Source organism: Geotrypetes seraphini, chromosome 5 (genome assembly GCF_902459505.1).
Source record: "Geotrypetes seraphini chromosome 5, aGeoSer1.1, whole genome shotgun sequence".
Lineage (NCBI taxonomy): Eukaryota > Metazoa > Chordata > Amphibia > Gymnophiona > Dermophiidae > Geotrypetes > Geotrypetes seraphini.
Genome location: NC_047088.1, coordinates 20,101,590 through 20,124,259, shown reverse-complemented (window position 1 = coordinate 20,124,259; position 22,670 = coordinate 20,101,590). Strand labels below are relative to the sequence as shown.

Here is a 22,670-nt window from a genome sequence, read left to right as displayed (position 1 = left end):
TGTTCACCTTCCCTCCGCCAAAACACTGTCCTCTCAAAAGATTCCTCGATAGAACTTTCGCCTTCCAAGCAGCCAAGTCGAACCCATGGCTAGCCCAGATAATACTTGAGGCCCCCACTTACCTTGCCTTCAGAAAACTACTAAAAACTTACCTATTCAGCAAACACAACCCTTAATATTCCATTCACCCCACATAACACTTACCCCACCCCTGCCCCCTTCCTCCTTCACCAGACCCTCCCTTCCACACTCTCTACTTCCCTTATCTAGTTCGACCAAACCTGCAATTTCTGTTACACTGATGTAAATCTTCCCCTCATTGCAGACAGTTGTAAATTGTTGTAATTTCACTGCTGACTACTGTAAATCGTTGTAATTTATCGTAAATCTGCTTGTTGCTGTAAATCTGCTTCTAATTTTGTTGTAAATCTGCTTGTCAATGCAGATCATTTGCTAATTAATGTAAACCGCCTAGAACTCACTGGGTATGGCGGTATATAAGAATAATAATAATAATAATTACTGTCTCCTCTGAGCTATATGTTGTCTGTTTTAATGTTATGTATGTTCCTATGTAAACCGCTTAGATTTAAACCAGGGGTGTCCAACCTTTTGGCTTCCCTGGGCCGCATTGACGGAAAAAAATGTTTCTGGGGCCACGCAAACGCTGCAGCAAGACAGAGGAGGGAGCCGGCAAGACGGTAAACACCCGGGGGCAGCACAACCTCAACCGGAGCCGCACAAAATACTTCACATGATCGCATGCGGCCCTCGGGCCGCAGGTTGGACACCCCTGATTTAAACGATCTGTAAATTTTTTAAATTAATATTTTAAGTGCTTCCGAAGGGCAAAAGGATCAGGCTCGTTTCTCAGGGCCAGAGGGAATCGGTTACACATCACAAACCAGGAAAGTGACACTGATACCAGAACCCGTAATGTCAAGATTACAACACCAGATATGGCCAATCTTCTCTCCAAACCACGTACCATAATCGTACGTCTGCACAAACAGAAGCCAAGATATCTATTTCATGAACCCTAATGAAATAATGTAAATCCTGGACATAGCCAGGCTTTTCTAAATTGAAAATCACATTGAATTCCTTCTGGGGCATGCAATGTAATGATGCAGCCATAGTGAATGCAAATGATCTGTTTGCACACAGTTCCCGATGGAACATCCAGGAGTCTACTCCGTGTAGATCTTCATGACCTGGATGGAAGTTAGAAAGTCAATATCTCTGTAAGTTGCACAGGTTTATCTGTGCTCACTAGGATAAAATGAACCAGTGCAGTTTAACCAATGCTGAGTGGTCACTTGCTCAACATCACAGGTCGGGGTTCATTTGAGCTGCCATATTCTGAACTATTTGCAGTGACTTAAGGATCTAAATCGATATATAATCTTAACATTCCATCTTTAAAAATAATTGGTACACGTCGTACCTCAATCTTTTCTGTGACAGCCCCTATGATTTGGAATACTCTTCCTTTACACTTAAAAATGGAAAAAGACTTAAAATTTAAAAGCAATTTAAAGTGCTTTCTTTTTAAAGATGCTTTTAATTGATCAACTGTGTTTTAGTAATTAACTTAATCTTGTTTCTTACATTTATTTTCCCAATCCCCTTTTGTGTTTCCCTTAAATGTTTCTCACATTTTCTATATCGATTGTATTTCTCCCCCTCTTCCTATTCGTGTCCAGGGGCTTTTCGGTCCTTTTTACCTAGTACGTATTTGTTGTCAGTCATGTAGTTTTTTTATAGTTTAATTAATAATAGATGTTTCATTATAGAAATGTATGTTTTATTTGTTTGTTAAAATTTTTGTTTAAATGTTAATTTTAAATTTTGTTCAATGCTTTGTAGTTTCAAAAAAGCGTTTAATCAAAAACCTGAATAAACAATAAACAATAGAGTCACGTAAATGTCTAATAAATGCTCTATATTAAGGAAATGTGCAGTCGAAACAAGACATTGGAGTCTAATATAATTCCCAGTTCACTGAATGAATTCTTTACAGACACATCACCATAAACTATCAGTTTAACTGGCAGCTTTGTTCCTAAAAGTCAGCATTTTGATTTTCAATGCAATAAACACCAACTATCTTTCACCCATGATACAACCTCAGTTAAGAAATAATTTAGTTTTACACCAGGAGAGGACCCTAAGGCTACATTTATCCATACACTTTCAACATATATACACTAGTCTTTAAGCTCGTTACATTAATGGGTTCTGGAATAGATGTCTGTCTGTCTGTCTGTCTTTCTTTCTATCTCTTTCTTCGGCTGTCCACCACCACCTCTTCCCTGCTCCCCCTGTCCAGTAGGCCTTCTCCCTTCCTTCCAGGTTCACCTCTTACCTGATCCCCCTGTCCAGCAGTAGGCCTCCCTTCCTTCCGGGTTCGGCTCCTTTCCCCACCACCAGACTCAACGACCGCCGGGTCCATCGGGACCCGATTAACCACCGAATCCCTCGCACAGGTGCAAACGCACACCACACAGGCGTAAGAGTGCTCAGAGCTAAGCCGCAACCACTGCTGAAATCGCCCAATGCGCCGCAAGCCCCACGCACCTGAAATAGAATTCGGCACTAAGGGACACATCACGCGGTCAGGGAACACGCCGTTCTAAGTGCGCATGTGCGCTTAGGGTTTTATTATAGAGGATATATATAATAAAGGAAAACCAAAAGCGCATGCCAGCAGGGCCACTGACCACTTGAAAATATTAAAAGAAGAAAAATATCCCAGAAGACAAGACACCTTACCATTTGATCATATCCTTCAAAACTCTCTTCAGTGAGGAGTGAAATGAGCCAGTTCAAAACCTGACCTCCTAACTTCAGTTACCCATTCTGGTAACTAAAAGGTCAGAAATTGATGACAAAACTACAGTAAGGGAACCAATATTACTAACTGCTTATTATAAAATACTGGTAGATTCTATCCATAACAGCCATCAGTAATAGAAACATAGAAACATGATGGCAGATAAAGGCCAAATGGCCCATCTAGTCTGCCCATCCGCAGTAACTATTATCTCCTCCTCTCCCTATTGGCTAAGGTTCTTAACATTTGCATATCCTCTTCCTATAGGCTAAGGCTCTGTGCACCTGCATTGTGAGGTCAGAGAGCTTTATGATTATAGAAACATTGTAACATGATGGCAGATAAAGGCCAAATGGCCCATCCACAGCATCCATCTCCTCCTCCCCCTATTGGCTAAGGCTCTTAACATTTGCATCTCCTCTTCCTATAGGCTAAGGCTCTTAACATTTGCATCTCCTCTTCCTATAGGCTAAGGATCTGTGCACCTGCATTGTGAGGTCATAGAGCTGCCCATCCCCAGTAACCATTATCTCTTCCTCTCTCTGAGGGATCCCATGTGCCTATCCCAGGCTTTCTTGAATTCAGACACAGTCTCTGTCTCCACCACCTCTTCCGTTCCACACATTTACCACCCTTTCTGTAAAAAAGTCTTTCCTTAGATTACTCCTGAGCCTATTAAGCTTCTTAACTTCATCCTATGCCCTCTCATTCCAGACCTTCCTTTTAAATGAAAGAGACTGAACTCATGCATATTTACGCCACTTAGGTATTTAAATGTCTCTCAAGATTAAAAAAAAAAAAAGTAGTGACGGAAAAACCCACAAAATTACAAAAAAATTCACTCACCAGCAGTGGGCCACCTCTTTAAGATCCAACATTGAAATTCAAAAACAGGTGGAGAAAAAAGCCTCAAAAACGTTTTTAGCATGCATCGATCATTGATGAGTCACAGCTGGCATTCTTTTCTTATCATGGGCAAAAAACTCACAGCCGCAGCACAATGTAAAAAGATCTTAAAAGGGGAAAACCCCACTACTATGTACTACTGTATGGATTTAAATGTCTCTACCATATCTTCCCTTGGCTTAGCTGGCTATGTCTCAGCCTGCCAAATCTAAACCGGAAATTCAATGACGGGCACTGGATACGGCACCGGCATTGAATTTCCAGTTTTACCACAAGAGACAGACGGCTATCTCCCGCAGTCTGAATATCATGTTGACTGTTTAAACATACGTGGGCTTTTAATTTCTCAGCATAATTTCTAATTTTAATTTTAGGTAACTCTTGTCAGACCTGCAAGGACTCCTGTCCTTGCAAGGCCAACACGGTCCTAGGGGGTGACGAGACAAAAGCGCGCCGGATAAAGCCACGCCAACATTTCGGCCCAGACAATTGCGCGCAAGACTCCAGCACGCCACTGTAAAAGTTAATTTTAAAGAGCTCTGACAGAGGGGGTGTGTGGGGGGGAAACCCCCCCCCACACACACTTTACTTAATTCTGTTCACGCTGCCGTTGGCTGCCTTTGGGGAGGGTGTGGGGGGGTGCAACCCCCCACATTATACAGATAACTTTTTCCTAAAAAAATCAGGAAAAGTTAAGTTTCTTCTATAATGGGGGGTTCCAACCCCTCCCCCCCCCACGGCATCATGAACACTATTAAGTAAACTGGGGGGGGTTCCCCCATCACCCCCCCCCCCCCGTCGGAGCTCTTTAAAATTAACTTTTCCAGCAGTGCGCTGGAGTCTTGCGTCCAATTGTCTAGGCTCAAATGTCGGCACGCGAGAATGACTGTGAACCGTCCTAGGGTGGTACCAGATCATGATTTATGCATTGCTTGGTCTTTTGTTTTGCAGGAACATCGGGTATGCCAGGGCTGAAAGGATTAGATGGATTTCCAGGTACTCCCGGGTCCCCTGGTGCTCCTGGTGTCAAAGGTGAGCATCTAAGAAGTCTGTGTGCCAGTCAGGTGAGCTATAGTTGCAAAGGCATTGCGTCTTCCAATCCCAAGCGCATGGCATTGTGCCACTGGCATATTTTAATTGGTCTTTGGACTGCAAATCCATAATTTGTCTGAACAGATGTGGACTAAAGAGTGGCGTAGCGAGGGTTAAGTGGCGCCCCTCCCCTTCCCGACCCCCTCTGCCGCGCGCGCATGTGCTCCCCTTCACCTTTTTAATTTTCCAGGCGACAGCAGCAGCATAAACTTGCCCACATCGTGTCGGCTATCCCTCTGGCCCGGAACTGACATTGGAGAGAAGCGACACCAGCGCGGGAAGTGAGTTTGTAACGCTGCTTGTGCAGAAAAATGAAAGAGGTGCGAGGGAAGGGGCACCCATGTGCGGCAAGGGGGATCGGGAAGGAGGGCGGTAGAGAGGAAGATGGGTGCCTGAGCCCCTTGTGCCAGGGGCGGACCACCCCTTACTGTGCCAGTGGGGTACGCAGGATAGTCATAGAAGTAACTTAGCCGTGCTGTAATATGAAATGGTGTTTCTTCTTCCTCTAGGTGAAACGGGTCGTCCTGGACTTCCAGGTGTCTCTGGCGCAAAAGGACAGCAAGGGCGTGATGGAATCCCCGGACCAGCTGGACAGAAGGGTGAACAAGGTGAGAGATGTTTGGGGTTTGATTTTTACTAGGCATCATTTTTCCCTTTCCTCTGTCTAACACGCTTTCTCTACTTCCTGCTACGGGGTCAGTATTCAGCCCTTGGCGATGAGCGATTTTCTGACGTTATGCCCAGATCTTCAGTGCTGAGCTGTGTCCAGACTTCGGCGTTGAATATTTGGTTTATGCAGTGTGATGGTTTTGCCACATAATGATAGGACTGTGCTCTATGTGGCTACCCCAGCCAGTTAAAGCTGACTCTGACTAGAGAGCTGCAAGGGAAGGGGGACGATGGGAATCCCGCAGGACCCGCGAGGATCCCGCGGGTTCCCCCTTTGGGTCACAGGGATCCCATGGGGATGCCCCCTAGGGTCGCGGGGATCCCGTGGGGACGCCCCCTAGGGTCGCAGGGATCCTGTGGGGACGCCTCCGAGTGTTGCGGGGTTCCTGCGGGGCTGGATGTATTCAGCTGCGAGGCTTGTCTCCCTACCTGCCCTGCCGCACACAGCCGAACGGAAGTCTTCCTGATGTCAGCGCTGACGTTGGAGGGAGGGCTTAAGCAAAGCCCTCCGACGTCAGCGCTTACATCGTGAAGATTTCCGTTCGGCTGTGTGCTGCGGCAGGGCAAGCAGGGAAAAGGCAGTGATACAAGGCTGGGGGGCGGTCCGCCCCGGGTGCAGCACAACCAGCCAAATCCCCCGACCGACCGACAACAGGCCCGATCCGTCAAACCTCCCTGCTCTGTAGCCGCAAATTTAAATTACTTTCTTACAGCAGCTTCAATACTTCAGCTGCTGTAAGAAGGTAATTTAGATTCACGGCTACAGGGCAGGGAGGTTTGTTGGACCGGGCCTGTTCTATTGTCAGGCGGGCGGGTAAGCGCCACAAAGGTAAGGGGCAGGGAGGGAGAAAGGGAGAAAAGGTGGAGTGGAGAGGAAAAGGCGCTTAAGGTAAAACTGAGGGGGGAGAAGGACGCTGAAAGCACTGGGGAAGACAAAGGGGTGGAGAAGAACGCTGAAAGGACATGGGGAAGATGGGGGGGAAGAAGGACGCTGAAAGGACATGGGGAAGACAAAGGGGTGGAGAAGGACGCTGAAAGCACATGGGGAAGACGGGGGGGGGGAAGGACGCTGACAGGACATGGGGAAGATGGGGGGGAGAAGGACGCTGACAGGACATGGGGAAGATGGGGGGGAGAAGGACGCTGAAAGGACATGGGGAAGACAGAGAGGGAGAAGGACGCTGAAAGGACATGGGGAAGACAGAGGGGGGAGAAGGACACTGAAAGCACTTGTGGAAGACAGAGGGGGGAGAAGGACACTGACAGGACATGGGGAAGAGAGAGTGGGGAGAAGACGCTGGCAGGGAAGAAGACAGAGATGCCAGACCAAGTTGGAAGGGGGGAGAAAGGGAGGCACAGTAACAGAGCAAATGGAAGACGCAGAGAGAAGAGAGACAGTGGATGGAAGGAATTGAATGAGAACATGATGAAAGCAGAAACCAGGCAACAAAAGTAGGAAAAAAAATTCTATTCTATTTCTTTTTTTTTTTTTTTTTTTTTTTGCTTTAGGATAAAGTAGTATATTAGTTGTGTTGATAAAAATTTATAAACATTAGAGGCTCTGGTAGAAACCCGTTTACAAAGTATGTATTCTTCCCAATTAATATTTCCATATTAAAGTCTTTTTGCTTATTTGTAAATGGGTCTCTATCAGAGCCTTTAATTCAGTAGCATAATTAAATGAAATAACTATTTCTGTAGTTTATAGGGATGGGTGGGGACGGAGGGATTCCTCGCGGGGACGGGTGGGATTCCTCATGGGGACAGGTGGGGACGGGTGGGACTTTGGCGGGGACGGGTGGGATTTCTTTCCCCGCGCAACTCTCTAACTCTGACCCCAGAACACACTCCAAATAGCTGGTTTTCATTTAGGCACCAAGGCCCAGATTCTCTAACCGGTGCCAATTTTTTTTGGGGGGCCCAAACCGAATTACAAATGCAGTTCAAACAACATTTTTAACTTAGTTTCAAGGCGCCAGAATTGTGCTTTCGTAGACGCTTTAGGCTACCTATCGCTGCTGTGGGCGTAGCTAATGAAGGAAGTGGCATCAGCTGGCCTAAAGTGTCTACCTAGGCACGATTCATGGCAAAGATAAGCGCCAGAAATGTAGGCCTGGAAAACCCTGGCCTACCTTTCCAGTGCCTGTCTTTTGCGGAGGCGCAGTTGACGCACGATCAGCGCCCCTATAGAGAATCCAGGCCTAACTGCTAATTTTCAGTGGCAATAGCCGATCGAGTGCTGCTGAAAATTAGTGGATAGCCCCAAACGTGCAGTTTAACTGGTCAGCATCTGTTTCTGGCCAGTTAAATCGTTTTCAGCATCAACCAGTCTATGCCACTGTGCTAATTACCTAACGTGTAATCCTCCTATAGTGCATTGACTGACTGGACTTTCTTGTTTGACTTTTAAGGTCTGCCGGGTTTCGGTTCTCCAGGTTCCTCAGGTTTTCCTGGCGTTCCAGGTAAAGTTATCATGTCTTTTTGTTTGGGGTTTCTTCCCCATATGCCTCCAGAAAAAGGAGGACGGATTGAGACATTCGGATTTTACTTCTATAGCTTTCAATGCAAATAAGGCCTAGATGTCACTATCTGTCCTCCTTACTTCCGTGGCTTTCAATGGAAGTAAAACCCGGATATGTCAATCCTTCCTACTTTTTTTTGGGAGCCATACGGTAACCCTACTCTTTAGTGTTGCTTCCCTTCGTTGCTCACGTCGGCGTTTTTGTTTCATTGTTTGGTTTAACAGGAGTAAAGGGTGATGCAGGATTGCCTGGCTCTCCAGGAAGCCCAGGACTTCCAGGCTCCAAGGGTGAACCAGGTTTCCAAGGGTTCCCTGGTCTTCAAGGTCAGCCAGGTCCCTCTGGTCCTCCAGGTCCACGTACGGAGGGTCCTAAAGGTAGTCCTGGGCCTACAGGCCCACCAGGGAGACCAGGTAAGACCACCGTGAATGAGGTTGACTTCACGTGCACCTTTTTATTTTGCTGCTGGGTTTCCAGTCTTGGAGTTGGGCCTAAATTTCTCATCTTCTCTCGGGTGCAGAATATTTTTCAGTTGAGTTAGAACAAATATCACATTTTTTAAAAACTGATAAGTGTAATAAATGCAAATTGAACAAAAGATAAAACAAATAGAAAAACAATAGCTTTTTTTTTTTATTGGACTAACAGTACAATTCTTGACTTGCTTTCAAAGGCAATACCTTCGTGTTTGGGTCCTTTTACTAAGTTGCAGTAAAATGTGACTATAGCGGTACGGCTATTATTTCCCGTATGCGAAAGCCTTTTTTGTCACTGCAGAAAGAAAATGGTCGATTTCTTCTTTTTTTTAAAAATCAATTGCCAAACACTGACCCCCCCCCCTCTTCTATTAAACTGCGCTAGCCGTTTTTAGCGCAGAGAGCCGCGCTGCTCCCGACGCTCATAGGAACCCTATGAGTGTCGTGAGCAGCGCGGGCCATTCAGCGCGGCTCCCTGCGCTAGAAACTGCTAGCGCAGTTTAATAGAAGAGGCCCTAAAGTTGCCATTAAGAATAATTCCTGCAGGAGCGCTTTACCGACACCTATTTTTTAGGTGATAAGAACTCGCGCAGTAATCCTGCACTAACCAGTTAGCACGCGGTAATGCAGACGCACTAAGGCTCAGATTATAAAAATGGCGCCTTAACAGGCACCGTTAGGCACCCTACCAGTGCTAAGATTAAGTTCAAAACGCCATTTTAAAGACCTTTTTGAAACAAAAAATGGGGCCAGAATCACACCTGTGTAGGCGCTTTACATAGGGTTACCAGATTTTCCCGAAGGAAAATCCAGACCCAAGGCCACGCCCCCAGGACTATCCAGTTCCGCCCTTGTCATGTCCCGTTCTGCCCCCCCAGATGGCATCCGTGCATGCGTAAATGTGACACAATGACATCACGCGTGTGCGCATGATGTCACCGTGTTGCATCCACTCATGCCGGGTTTTGAAAAGCCATCCGGACCCCCCCCAGACATGTCCTCGAAAAGGACGTCTGGTAACCCTAGCTTTGCGGCACTTAATGCCACTGTAGGCGTGACTAATGCCGGAATTGGCGTTAGGTGCCGTGAAACGCCTACATAGCCGCCATTTGCGACAAAGGTAGACGCCGGACATGTAGACCTTGAAATCCCTTGCCTACATTTCGGGTGCCTACCTTTCCCGAAGGTGCAATTCTCTAAACGGCGCCAATTAGAGAATCCGGGTCGAACTGACTAGCACAGGAATGCATGCTCTCTGCTTTCAGACATGCCCCTCCCCCCGCACCCCAACAAAAATTTAAAAACATTTTTTTTAGCAAACAGCCTGCCTATGCAAATTTGGAACATACCTCAGGATCCCTGAGTGGGTAGCCCCGGAGTAAGTCATTTTAAGCTGTGGTAAGTGAATGCTAGAGCTTTACTGTAGCTTAGTTTCAGGACTCCGTAGCAAGTTAATCCAATAAAAAGAGGTATCATTCTTATCTTTTTTGTTTGTTTATTTCTAAGTGGAGATTGACGATAAAAAACTGATGAATTCCCAATGCGAGACTCCACTGAGACCTAGCAGCAAAATGCAATACACTGTACGAAGTGCGGCGAAAATCTCAGCATGATGTCACACGTCACCCAGTGAGCACAAAATGAGCACAAGCATAACAAGTGTCTCCCTCATGGTCACGTGATCAGCAAGTGTATGCACGCAAAGAGAACACCATTGTTTTCACAGCCATGAAATCACCTTGACAGCCAAAGCATGAATAGATTTGGAACGTGGCATCTTCATCCCAGCCTCATGTCGGCACATGGTTCCCCCTCCCCCTTTTAACGCACAGTTCAGCAGTTGTGATGCAACATCCTGTTCCTGTTTCCATTCTATTCTGATGAATTTTCCATCCCATCTACTAACTTGGGCAATGATGCATTCCACAAAGGGTTAACATTACTGAGCTGGGCACTGCTGTTCAAAACACATTTTAGCTGAGTTTTAAATATGGATCGGAAATAAGCAGTTGAAAGGTACAATTTGAAAGTTACTGCCCCCCCTTCCCCCCAACTTAGAAGAAGTAAAAGTAAGCTTGATTTTGTCTCTGGTCTTCTTGGGCAATCTTGCATTCCATAATTTGGATATTTTGGGGCTGATTCTATAAACGGCGTCCCAATTATAGGCTGATTCTACAAACGCCGTCTCACCAGCCAATTGGGACACACACTTTTTTTAAAAAATGGATGCAGTGAATGACACCTATATTGTAGGCATCTATTTCGTGCCTACGGAGACACATAGGGATGGGCATGGCTTGCACTAGAAATGGCCTTGGACATTCGTAAGCATCCCTATACGTCTCTGTTGGCGTAATGTAGGCCTGGAAAATGCTGGCCTACATTTAAAGCATTTGTTAGAAAAAAAAAGACGTGATTCTCTAAAGGACACTGATGCATGATTGACACTCAATCGGCAGCCGAGATCAGCATCCTTTTGAGATTCAGGCCCTATGAGTACAATATTATAGAGAACTCTTGACCTCCATGATAAATCCAACAGGGACGCTGAATACTAGGATATATATACATCAGTATCCACATATCTCTTTCATAGGTTTAAGCAAGGATGTATTTTAGTAGTGGACTTCTGAGTTAATTAAATATAGGTATTGAGTTGTCATTGTTTTAATAAGACCAAAGGGTGATCCAACATCTATTGCTTTCAGCTCAAAATAGAACAAGACTCTATGAAAGCTGTAGCACCATGAGCCTTTATTCAGCTACATGAGGCTCCCTCACCTCCAAATCATTTTAAATTTTCCTCCCCGCCCCTACAAAAGACCAGGGGCCACAGCCTTCTCCCTTCAGGACCTGTACATGTGCGCCCTGAGTCTGACCAACAGATAGTACAATTGCACAGGGCTTAGGGCTCAGTTCCCCTGGACTATAAATGCACCCTTCCCCTTCTGCAGCACCTCTTAACCTGCCTAAGGCTAGGCTTGAATACTAAACTTTAGGCTCTTATCAGTGCCTAAAATTCTTTGTAATAAGAAGCTGCTACTGTACAAATTCTCATTCCAAGGCAGCGCTTTAACTTGTGTTACGAAGTAAACACAGTGTTCCAAAATGCATCGAGCATGGAGAAGAGTTCCCATAGATTGCATTTATTGGAAAAGTCCAGCAAGGCTCCGCTCAGCCATGTTGCCTCACTAATCCTAATTTCTTTTGCACGTGATACAGAAAGTGAAATGGATTGACCTGCTTAATAATGCATGCATTAATGTAGGCAAAGCAAACTGTTATCTGTGTTCTGTGAGCATCGGTACGTTGGCCCCTTTGTCCTAATCAGTAGAAGAATCCACTTCTGAAACGCTGCTTTTCACATTTCAATATTTTAGAGATCCTTTAAAAAGACAAATCTGTAGTCTAGCTTTCTTAATGCATTTTTTTATAAGTTCTTATTAAATGGGCCTTGCTTTTAAAATAAATCTTGCAAGCTGCACTGTGCCTGATATCATACTCATGGCTTCTGTTAGACTGGATAACAGTTTGGTAAATGCTTACTAAAAGAATACCGAGCTAAAGCTGCCGCAGATAAAGATTTAGCTTAAAGCTATGGTGTGACATTTTCTAACTGTTAATTTTTTCCCCTTCATCTAATGATGACACCGGACCTTGGTGAACTCTGACCCCTCCCCAGGTCCCTCAGGTTAGCCCCCTTCCCTCCAAAGTTGTAACTGCATGAAGACTGAGAGAATTCTTTCTACTACCTTTTTATTACCGTACTGAAATTTTGCAAGGTTAGGGGCACACTGGGGGTACGCCAAGTGAATTTCCCTTTTAATGTTATGCATTGTGCATGAAAGATAAATGCAGTGGATTGAAGAAGCCAAACATGACGTCCTGGAAACACCACGTTCCTGTTGGATAAGAGAAACGATTTACTGTTCCAAAGGAAATTTGGGGTTTAAGCCTTGCCCTGGAGATATGTCTCATGCTAGAAAGACAAATTTTATCTGGACATCGCAGTTACTGCGGTTAACACCCTCACGCGAAAGACCTTTACTGGTAGCATTATTAGTGTTTGTGTAGTTCTGATTCGTTGTAAAACAGGAGAATGCAGTATTTTCATGGCCACTAGACATTACCTTATAAATTTTTTTAAAAAAAGGAATGGCTGTTATTCGTAATACCGATTTGAGCAGCTCTGAGACTCTGCACCTAACAGGATGAAGTGTGCTTAAGAAATGGGACCAGATTTGGAATTCATTACTTCTCAAACACTGCATTTCTTACCGATTTTCACCTAATATGCATTTCTAGCCCAAAGCCCTATGGTTCCGTGTTCTGTTAGATGAAAAAGTTACAGACATCCATACTCTTCGGCAGTATATATTTTTGGGACGTCAGCTGCTAATGAATACAGAACTGCTTTTCATTTCTTCCTATAGTAAAACTACAGTCTGTAGCATTAATAATAATAATTTACTTTTTTATATAGCGCCCAACCAGCAGTTCTGGGCGGTTTACAACAAGAAAAAAAACGGAATCATTTCAGCGAAAAGTACAATTTCATAATAACACTAATACATACATCAATCAAATATAACATTGGTTGAAATATAGTTCCTAACTATTATTATCAATTAAAAACTTAACATAAAAAAATTTTTAAAAGATAAAAAACCTCATCAGGAATATAAAATCAATATTCTTGGTTGTCAAATAAGTAAGTTTTTAATGATTTTATGAATGTAAAGTAAGAATAGGTTTGAGCCATCAACGGATTTAACCAGGAGTTCATCAACGTGGGCGACCATTACATTACATTAGGGACTTCTATTCCGCCTATACCTTGCAGTTCAAGGTGGATTACAAAAGAGCTAACTGGACATTTCCAGTGAAGTTACAACAGTTTTGGGGTTTTTTGTGTTTTTTTTTTGGTTACAAGGGAATAGAGGTACCTGGATTAATTCCGGAAGAACTTGCAAATTGGATATTAAATTGACTGTACGTTACTGTGTGATATAACAAATAGATTACAGTTAGAGTCCAAATAAGATTACGTTACATTTCAGGGATCTGAATACTTGGTTGGTGTTTTGGGGAGGAAGAGATTATTTAAGTGGAGGTTTTGGGGGAGAATTTATCTAGGAGGAGGGGGAAGGGTTGGGTTAAGATATCTGGATAAATTTTTTGAAAAGTTATTCTATCACAGGTCCCATTTTATGCAACGAGACCTACTTATATTTGGCGTTAACAGTAAAATAGCACTTCATAATGGTAGCCCACGTTGTTGACGTAGCAGGGTTTAAGAAAGGTTTGGATAATTTCCTAAAAGAGAAATCCATAGGCCACAGCTTATTCCCAGGATAAGCAGCATAAAATCTGTTTTATTATTTAGAATCTAGCTGGGTACTTGGGACCTGGGTTGGCCACTGTTGGAAACAGGATATTGGGCTTGATGGACCTTTGGTTTGTCCCAGTATGGCAATTCTTATGTGAGCTGTATATAGGACAGTCAAGCCATTGTGACATCACTGATGAGGTTGGCTCTTAGACATTGGTGGAATGAGGCATTATGACATCACAGTCTCAGCTCTGGAATGTTGCTACTCTTTGGGTTTCTGCCAGGTACTTGGGACCTAGATTGGCCACTGTTGGAAACAGAATACCGGGCTTGATGGACCTTCGGTCTGTCCCAATATGGCAGCTCTTATGTTCTTATGTGAGTGAAGTATAAGACAGTCAAGCCATTGTGACATCACTGATGAGGTTAGCTCTTAGACATTGGTGGAATGAGGCATTATGACATCACAGTCTCAGCTCTGGAATGTTGCTACTCTTTGGGTTTCTGCCAGGTACTTGGGACCTAGATTGGCCACTGTTGGAAACAGAATACCGGGCTTGATGGACCTTCGGTCTGTCCCAATATGGCAGCTCTTATGTTCTTATGTGAGTGAAGTATAAGACAGTCAAGCCATTGTGACATCACTGATGAGGTTAGCTCTTAGACATTGGTGGAATGAGACATTATGACATCACAGTCTCAGCTCTGGAATGTTGCTACTCTTTGGATTTCTGCCAGGTACTTGGGACCTAGATTGGCCACTGTTGGAAACAGAATACTGGGATTAATGGACCTTCGGTCTGTCCCAGTATGACAGCTCTTATGTTCCTAGTCCATTTGGGATGGTATTGTGTAGACTATTTTTTAAAACACTTGTCACATTTTTGTAAACTGATGAAGTCCCAATGTAAGACTCTGCTGATGCCTAGCAGCAAACTGCAAATGGACTGCATGAACAGTTGGGCTATTTTTTGATGTTAGATCATTTTAAAACCGAGTACAGGATTGAGGAAAAATAGTGCTTTGGGCTTCAAAACAGTCGCACTTTACCATGAAAAGCGAACCTTACATTTGAAATGCATGATTTCTTTCTGTAATTTTTCTGTGATTAAACACAAGGAAATTAATGTCTTTGCCAGAATTTAAATTTTCAGGTTTATCAAATTTAATAATACTTAATTGTTTGAACTGTAGGAAACATGCATGTCACTGGCTGAATATCTTTTAGTGTGACTCAAAGTTTAGGAAACACCGGTTTCTTTCATAGAGAAGTCACTTGGCATACCTGGGGAATAAACTTGAAGCAGCAGTTACATAACTCTTTCCGGAAAGCATAAGATACTGTTTGAGCTTTTCCTTTTCTTGACCTAACCACATACCCATTGGCCCCCCTTTAATTAAACCACGATAGCGGTTTTTAGCGCAAGGAGCTGCACTGAATGTCCCGCGCTGCTCCCGACGCTCATAGAGTTCCTATGAGCGTCGGGAGCAGCGCGGGGCATTCAGCGCAGCTCCCTGCGCTAAAATTCACTATTGCAGTTTTATAAAAGGGAGCCATTGTTTTTAGTTAAACCCTCTGTGATGTCATAATCGTGTAAGGGCATGAGAGTGAGATAGGAAGCCACAGGTTGGGCTTGGTATGAATCCTAATCTCCAGGGAACATACACTCTTAATTTAAAATCATCTACAAAACCATGTATTTAGGTGTTTAAGTTAGGACTAAGATTAACAGAGCTTGAAATTGCTGAAAAAAAGTTGCTAATTCTGCTGCTTCAAGTTTGACCAAATCTTTTGTTTATCTGTCAGGGACACCTGCTTAGGGCATGTTATAAACTGTGTGATGATAATTCATCTCCTTTAAGTCTAAATTAATCAATCATTTGAAAGTATACAACTAAAAGTTAGTTTGTGCTTCCAAATGTAAATTATAGAAGAATAGGCCATTGAATTTTATAGCAACATTTTTTTTGTCGGTTTGTTTGAATGAGTCCTACTCAGCAACATACGAGGGTGGTTTGAAAAGATTGGTAAAAAAGCAATTTACCAACATAGTCTCCTTAAGGGCGATTTTAAGCCAATCAGGACCTTCAGTCCCTCCCACTGCATCCCAAGATGCAGCACACGGCCCTGTAGGCATTTGGGAGTGGACTTCCCTCCTGCTATTTTCTCAACTGAAGGTATTGGGGGGGGGGGGTTTCCGGGGAAGGGGGGTCCAGGAATTTTGGAGGGATGTGGGGGGGAGGGCAGAGGTGTCGGGGGAGGTTCAGGATGTCAGCCAGATATCAGGGATGTCAGGAGGATGTTAGTGGGATATCAGGGATGTCGGGGGGGGGGATGTAGTGTAAGGGGGATGTCTGGAATTTCAGGGGGTGTCAGGGGAAGGGGTGTAGGACTCCACAGCTCAGCTGATCCTGGCAGGGGGAATCCCCATCAGCTGAGCCACCAGGAATCCCCAAAACCAGTTCAGCTGATAGGGATTCCTCTGCCGCGATCAGCTGATGGGAAGCCTACAGGCTTTTGTTTTTGTTTTCGCTCTTTTGGTGGTGTAAGGGGGTCGTGACCATTGGGGGAGTAAAGGGGGTCATGCCTTAAGTCCTCCAGTGGTCTTCTTGTCAGTTTGGGCATCTTTGTGGAATTTAGATGCAACTCAAACAGGTCTAACTGCCAGCTTCTAAGTTCCCTCTAGGAAAGCTTTGATTATGGCTGGGGTACGTTCAGGTTGAAGCCCGCCCGAAACCCGCCTGATTCCCACCCATAACATACTTTTGAACATGCCCCTTTGATCTCTGGACACACAGCACCTTAGAAGTGCTGCTGCACGTCCAGAAATTTGGTTTTGATTATCAGCACTTAGATGTCCCTGCTATTAGGACATCAAAGTGTCGACTTAGACTAGTTTTTGGATGGTTTAACATTTTGATTATGAGTCCCTTAGTCCAGTGAGTTTCCAGTTTTTTATAAGCTATATTTCCTACAATATGATAAAACTGGAAATTCGCTGGGCTAAGTGTTTAGCCCTCAATAGAGACTATGTTGTTTGTGTGTTAGGTGCCATCGACTTGTGTTTGAGTCGTAGTGATTCGATGAATTACAGATCTAAAAAGAAATCGGTTTTGTGCTAACCCAGTAAGGTCCTCCAGCATCAGCCCCATTGTTGTTTTCAGCGTGTCCGGCCATCTGATCGCAGGTCGCCTTCTTCACCTGGTTCCTTTGATCTTCCCAAACATGATGTCCTTCTCCAATGAACTTTCTCTTCTGACGGTGTGACCAAAATAAGGCAGTGGTAACTTCATCATATGGGCTTCGAGTGACATAGCTGGTTTGATCTCTTTCAGAATCAATTTCTGGCAGTCCACTGCATGCATAAAATCCTTCTCCATCATCAAAGCTCAAATTAGTCAATCTTCTTTCTGTCTTGTTTCTGTAGTATTCAGCTTTCACATCCATAATTGACCACTACAAAAATGAGTGTGTGGACAAGTCTGATCTTTGTTTGGAGTGTTATTTTCTTGCCTTTTTATACTTTGTCGAGAGCCTTCATTGAAGAGTGCAGAGCATTTCTTCCCTGCTAGTTGCTTCTTTGTTAAGGAGAGAGCTCACGAATACTTTTTAAATTCTTCTGCAAGCTCTTCAAAACCCTACCTGAACACTCTTCCAGACCAAGATTTTGCTGTAGTCAATGAAGCACAAGTACAGGGGCTTTTGACATTCTTTGCTCTTTTGATATTTTTTGCTCTTCTCCAATATCCATCTAATATTGGCAATAATGTCTCTTGTTTCTCAACCTTTTCTGAAACCAGTCTGAACTTTGGGTAGTTCTTCCTCATCATATGATTGTAGCCTGTGTTATATTATTCTCAGCAATATTTTGCTGTGTGTAGAATTAATGCAGTCATTCTGTAGTTGTTATAGTCCTTAGTGGCATCTTTCTTCGGTATAGGTATGAACAGTGATCTTCTCCAATCGATTGGTTATGTTTTTTCCTTCCAAATCTGTTGACACAGTCAAGTGAGGACCATGATAGCACTTGCTGAGCCTTTGATTAATTCTATTGGAATACCGTCAATACCAGGTGATTTGCTTTTCAATAAAGATTGAATTGCTGCTGTGACTTCTTTTAAAATATCTGGCTGTTCTTCAGTGTCAGTTTCCAGTTCCATTTTTCCAGTGTTATCCTCATTGCCTTTTTTGTATAAATTTTCCATATATTATTTCTATCTCTTTTTAATGCTTTCTGGATCATTCAATATCATCCCATTGGCATCTTTAAGCATTCCCAATCGAGGTTGGAATTTCTGCCGCAATCTCTTAATTTCCTGATACACTAATCTGTTTTTTTCTGTTTACATGTTCCGATTCAGTTTTTTGACAAATATTCTTGAGAATATCATTCTTTGTCTTTCCAAACTTGAAGTTGAAACACTCGGTTCATTTGTGATACTTTTTCTCTATCACTGGAAATTTTTGCTTGTCGTCTTTGTTCTGCTACTTTTCTGGTTTCTTCTGAGATCCAAGGTGATTCCCTGGCTTTCTTTCTCTTCTGGAGTGGGTTTTGTTGGGTTGTTGTTTTTTTTTTTGGGGGGGGGGGGGGTTAGCTTGTTTAACTTGCTTTTTTAACAACTTTTCAAACCACCCTCATATATGACAGATTTAAGACCTGACCTAATATATCTGATTAACAATCTTCCATTTGGCTTCAGCAGCTAAATATGTGTTGTTGAATAGGGTTCATGATTTGGTATCTATAAAGCTTGAAATTAAGAGCTGTTTGCATTTAAAATGAGGGAAAACTATTGATGTGTAATTGGGGCAAATCAAAAACTTCTCACTGATTCAGAATCTATACAGTTTTACATCATTCTCCCGTTTTTGCTTATTTCTTATTACGAAAATCCCAAGTTGAGGCTAGGAAACTAATTACGAAACCTTAAGTAATTGATATTCCAAATTATAATGGCAGTGTAAGCAAAAGAGGAGTTGAGCTGTTGTTTATACTGTACTCCTCTGGCTAGATATGAGATCAAAATTGAATTTTCTGACCATTGTATTACATAGCCCTAGTAAGAAAAGTTCCATTAGGTTTATTAAATCTGGAGTTCTAGGCCTTGCTGATTGTTCAGAGAAAACCAAAAAAAACTGTGGAGTGAAGATGTTCCTAAATGGACTTCACTTGAAAGTGTCAAAGTTCCAAAGGTACACCGAAATCATCCACATAAAATAATTCCATCCACTTAAAAATGAATCATTCACATAAAAGCCCTAAAGGACCTAGTCCGCCAGGGATACAGCACCCAACATGGTCCGCGCCTCGACAAAAAGTCTTCCTCAGGGGTCCCTGGGGACCCCACAAAGGTGAATACGTGGGAAACAATTGTGTGGTGAGCCGGAAGTGAGACACTGCTTTTATGTGGATGATTCATTTTTATGTGGATGAAATTATTTTATGTGGATGATTTCGGTGTACCTTTGGAACTTTGACACTTTCAAGTGAAGTCCATTTAGGAACATCGTCACTCCACAGAGTTTTTTTGTTTTCTCTGGATTTTCTTCTTTGTGGATATTTTGGGGTCAATTCCTTTTGTTTTTTGCTTGCTGATTGTTCACCAGTGACCTTATTTTAAGTGTATTTATTTGAAAGATTTCATATACCACACATTCAAAGACTCAACATGGCAGTTTACACATATTCCTCCAAATTCTATAAATGGTGCTAAAAATTTCATGCGCATATCTGGGAGGGGTGTACAATTTCATTGGAGAACGAGCCAGTTAGCGCCAGTAATTGGGCTATTATGGTCCATTATTGATGCTAATTGAATTCAATCAGTCACGCGCGCATATTTACGTGCCCGAATCTGCACGTAAATTTTAGGCATGGCCTCCAAAAAGGGGTGGTCTTCCTGTAATTTCTTGTACAATCCTGCTCTATTCCTGAACAAGCCATTTGCTTTGAGTGATCTGCATGGGGCAGGAGCGTAGGAAGATCGCTCCTGCCCCGAAAGCCCGCTAGACCACCAGGTAAGGTGTGGGATGCTGGGAGGGAGGCGAGAAGGTCTGGAATGAGGCGGGAATGGGTCAGAGCTGGCCGATAACTTATTCACGATTTTTCACACTTCGCAGTCCGGCTCTGCACCCAACCCCCGCGAATACCGAGGGAGAAGTGTATTCTTATGGTAGGGAAGAAGCAAAAACCATGACATTTGAAATAATCGTTTTATTGTGGCATACAGTGTACATACAACATGAACAATAAAGTACGTTGAAATTGTTTAACTGTTAACATCCTTCGAAGTAGTCTCCCATCCCCAACACAGTAAACCACTATCTGTTGTGTGACCTGAAGCGCTGCCATGTTGGATTATGGTGTTGGACCTTTCTCCTGTACTGCACGGCGCAGGTGGTACTGCAGAAATGACTTTTAATACTGTGCTTTCACAGTGGGTCCCTCACGAACTGGATGACACACGAGATAACCTGGGAGGCCATTTTGTTAACAGTTAAACAGTTTGTACTTGTACTTTGTTGTTGAGTATGCCCCAATAAAACGTCATGGTTTTTGCTTCTCTCCTACCATCTCGTGGCAACATTAAGAAGTACATATCAGACACTTTCAAACGTAAACATTAGATTTCCAATGTCGGCACATTTTTTTGAGAGAAAAAAAAATTAGTTGTCATGACTCATTAATCAACCCTTGTAGAATTTAGCCCAATGGAGGCAACATAGTAAAGGACACTTCAACGGAGCGGCCAAAAAATCAGGTGGTCTTCCAGAAGAGCGTTGACAGGGTTACGTGCTGTTATATAGAATACGGGAATAAAGTGCCACGTACATGCAAACACGCAGCCACGATCACTTGTGCCATATTACTAGCTGGTGTAAGCTTTCACAGCTATGTGGCACCACCAGTGGCGTAGTAAGGGGGGTCGGTCCGCCCCATGCACCGTCTTGGTGGGGGCGCCGGTGCCCATCCTCCTCTCCGCCCTCCCGCGCCTTCTCGACCCCCTCCTGCCCCTTCCCTTGTGCCTCTTTACTGTTCCCGGCGCGAGCAGCGTCACGAACGTGCTGCTCGCGTCCGCGTCGCCTCTCTCTGACATCACGTCGGGGAGCCCGTGCCTAGGAGGTGACATCAGAGGCCAACACGACGTGGGCAGCAAGTTAGTAATGCTGCTTGCGCTGGGAAAATGAAAGAGGTGCGGGGGAAGGGAAGGGGGCGTGGTTGCGTGCGGCAGGGGGCGCGGGAAGGAGCACTGGGTACCCAATTTTCACGTTGCTTATAGTTTTCTGTAAGTTACACGCATATCCAATGGAACTGCCCTTTGCCTGCTCTGCTGCCCCCATGTGAACGATCTCCGTCACATCCACCACCAAAGTGAATCCACCCATATGTTCTAGAAGCGCAGCTAGCCATATGCGAGTGTCAGTTAGTGATGCCTCGTACCCACATATTCTGTAACATACACGGATATTTGGCGCCTATCCTTATAATTTATACAGTTATACAATGACATAAAGCAAAACGCAAATGCATATAGGAAGAATAAAGATGTCCGAAAATGGAGGCTGCTCCCCTTTTTTTAGTGTTCAGTGTTTATAGCCAACTGTTTCCCTTTAGAAACGGGGGGGGGGTGGGGGGGGCATCACGAGGTGGCCATTTTTACATCCCCAGAAGCAGAGGCTGAATTCTGGGTCAGTGAGAAAATTGCCCAGCGCAGAAAAATAACAGAAGGGCAGCCAAATGGGCTGAGAGCCACGAGGGATGGTGGGAGGAAAAACACGCTCTTCGATCAAGTTTTAAGATCCGTGCCATGTGTGCTCTTGGCCTTGCAAACTCCTCTGCCTTTAGGCCTATGAATTTTGCGTAGCGTGCCAAGAGAAAGTCACTTCTACAACTTATAATGCTGGTGGTGTGAGTCCTTTAATGTCTAACTAGTAATCTTGTTTTGCACTTTGTGGTGTGACCCATCTAACAACGATCACTGGGCATTGGTGAACTCTGATCCTTCCAGGTCCTCAAGGTTAGATTCTTCACTCGGTCAAACTGTTTTTCTGCACTGTATATATTGCTGAAGTAGCTGTCTTAAGGCCAGACGTGATTCTGGCTTGCTTCCATTGTGCATCTACAAGAGACGGCTGATCTGGTTTTTAGTCTGTAACGTTAGCTTTAAAACATTTTTTACAATGTAAAATGTCTGCCCGTCCCTTTGAAATGATTGAGTCACCCTTTCTCTCAACATGTGTGATTGGTTTCTTTCAATGAAATTGATCAAATGATAAACAATGCTTGAAGACATTTTGCTGCCACTTTGTGGAGTGGGTTTAGATCTGTTAACTTATTACGTAAATGTGAGTTAACCATTCGCTTTTATACCCTATACACAGGTTTTCTTTCTTCTGGGGCAGGGGTCAGCAACATTTGTAAAGCAAAGAGCCATTGTATCCTAAATGCTTGACCCAAGATTTACAAAGAGCCGCAATGGGTAGAGAAGGGGGTTTGAGATACGATTTTTAATGTAATATGGGCATATATGCATTTGACACAAAAACAAAACAATTACAGAAAATAAGGAAAAACAATGTAATGAGACTTTTGACACTGTAGTTCCACACCGAGTTGTTTCATGTCCATTTCTCCCTTTCTCCCCATGCACCATCTCTCCCTCCCTCCCCTTCCCTAAGTCCTCTCTCCTCGTGTACATCTCTCCCTCCCCTCTACCATTAAGTCCATATCTCCCTCTCTCCTCATGCACCATCTCTCCCTCCCCTTCCCTAAGTCATCTCTCCTCGTGTACCATCTCTCCCTACCCTCCACCCTTAAGTCCATATCTCCCTCTCTCCT

The 22,670-nt window shown here is 43.8% G+C and overlaps 1 protein-coding gene across 5 annotated transcripts in view; it reads left to right on the top strand.

The window, feature by feature from the left end:
• Positions 1-22,670, top strand: part of COL4A5 (collagen type IV alpha 5 chain) — a 294,489-nt gene that overhangs the window by 231,935 nt on the left and 39,884 nt on the right. For 2 of the 5 annotated variants that reach the window (XM_033947291.1, XM_033947288.1), the window contains 6 exons: positions 4,694-4,774; positions 5,344-5,442; positions 7,915-7,965; positions 8,250-8,435; positions 12,181-12,189; positions 21,841-21,849. In XM_033947291.1, coding sequence (XP_033803182.1) covers positions 4,694-4,774; positions 5,344-5,442; positions 7,915-7,965; positions 8,250-8,435; positions 12,181-12,189; positions 21,841-21,849 — 435 coding nt within the window. The remainder of the gene's footprint in view (positions 1-4,693; positions 4,775-5,343; positions 5,443-7,914; positions 7,966-8,249; positions 8,436-12,180; positions 12,190-21,840; positions 21,850-22,670) is intronic. The other 3 variants (XM_033947293.1, XM_033947292.1, XM_033947290.1) reach the window with 2 other exon arrangements.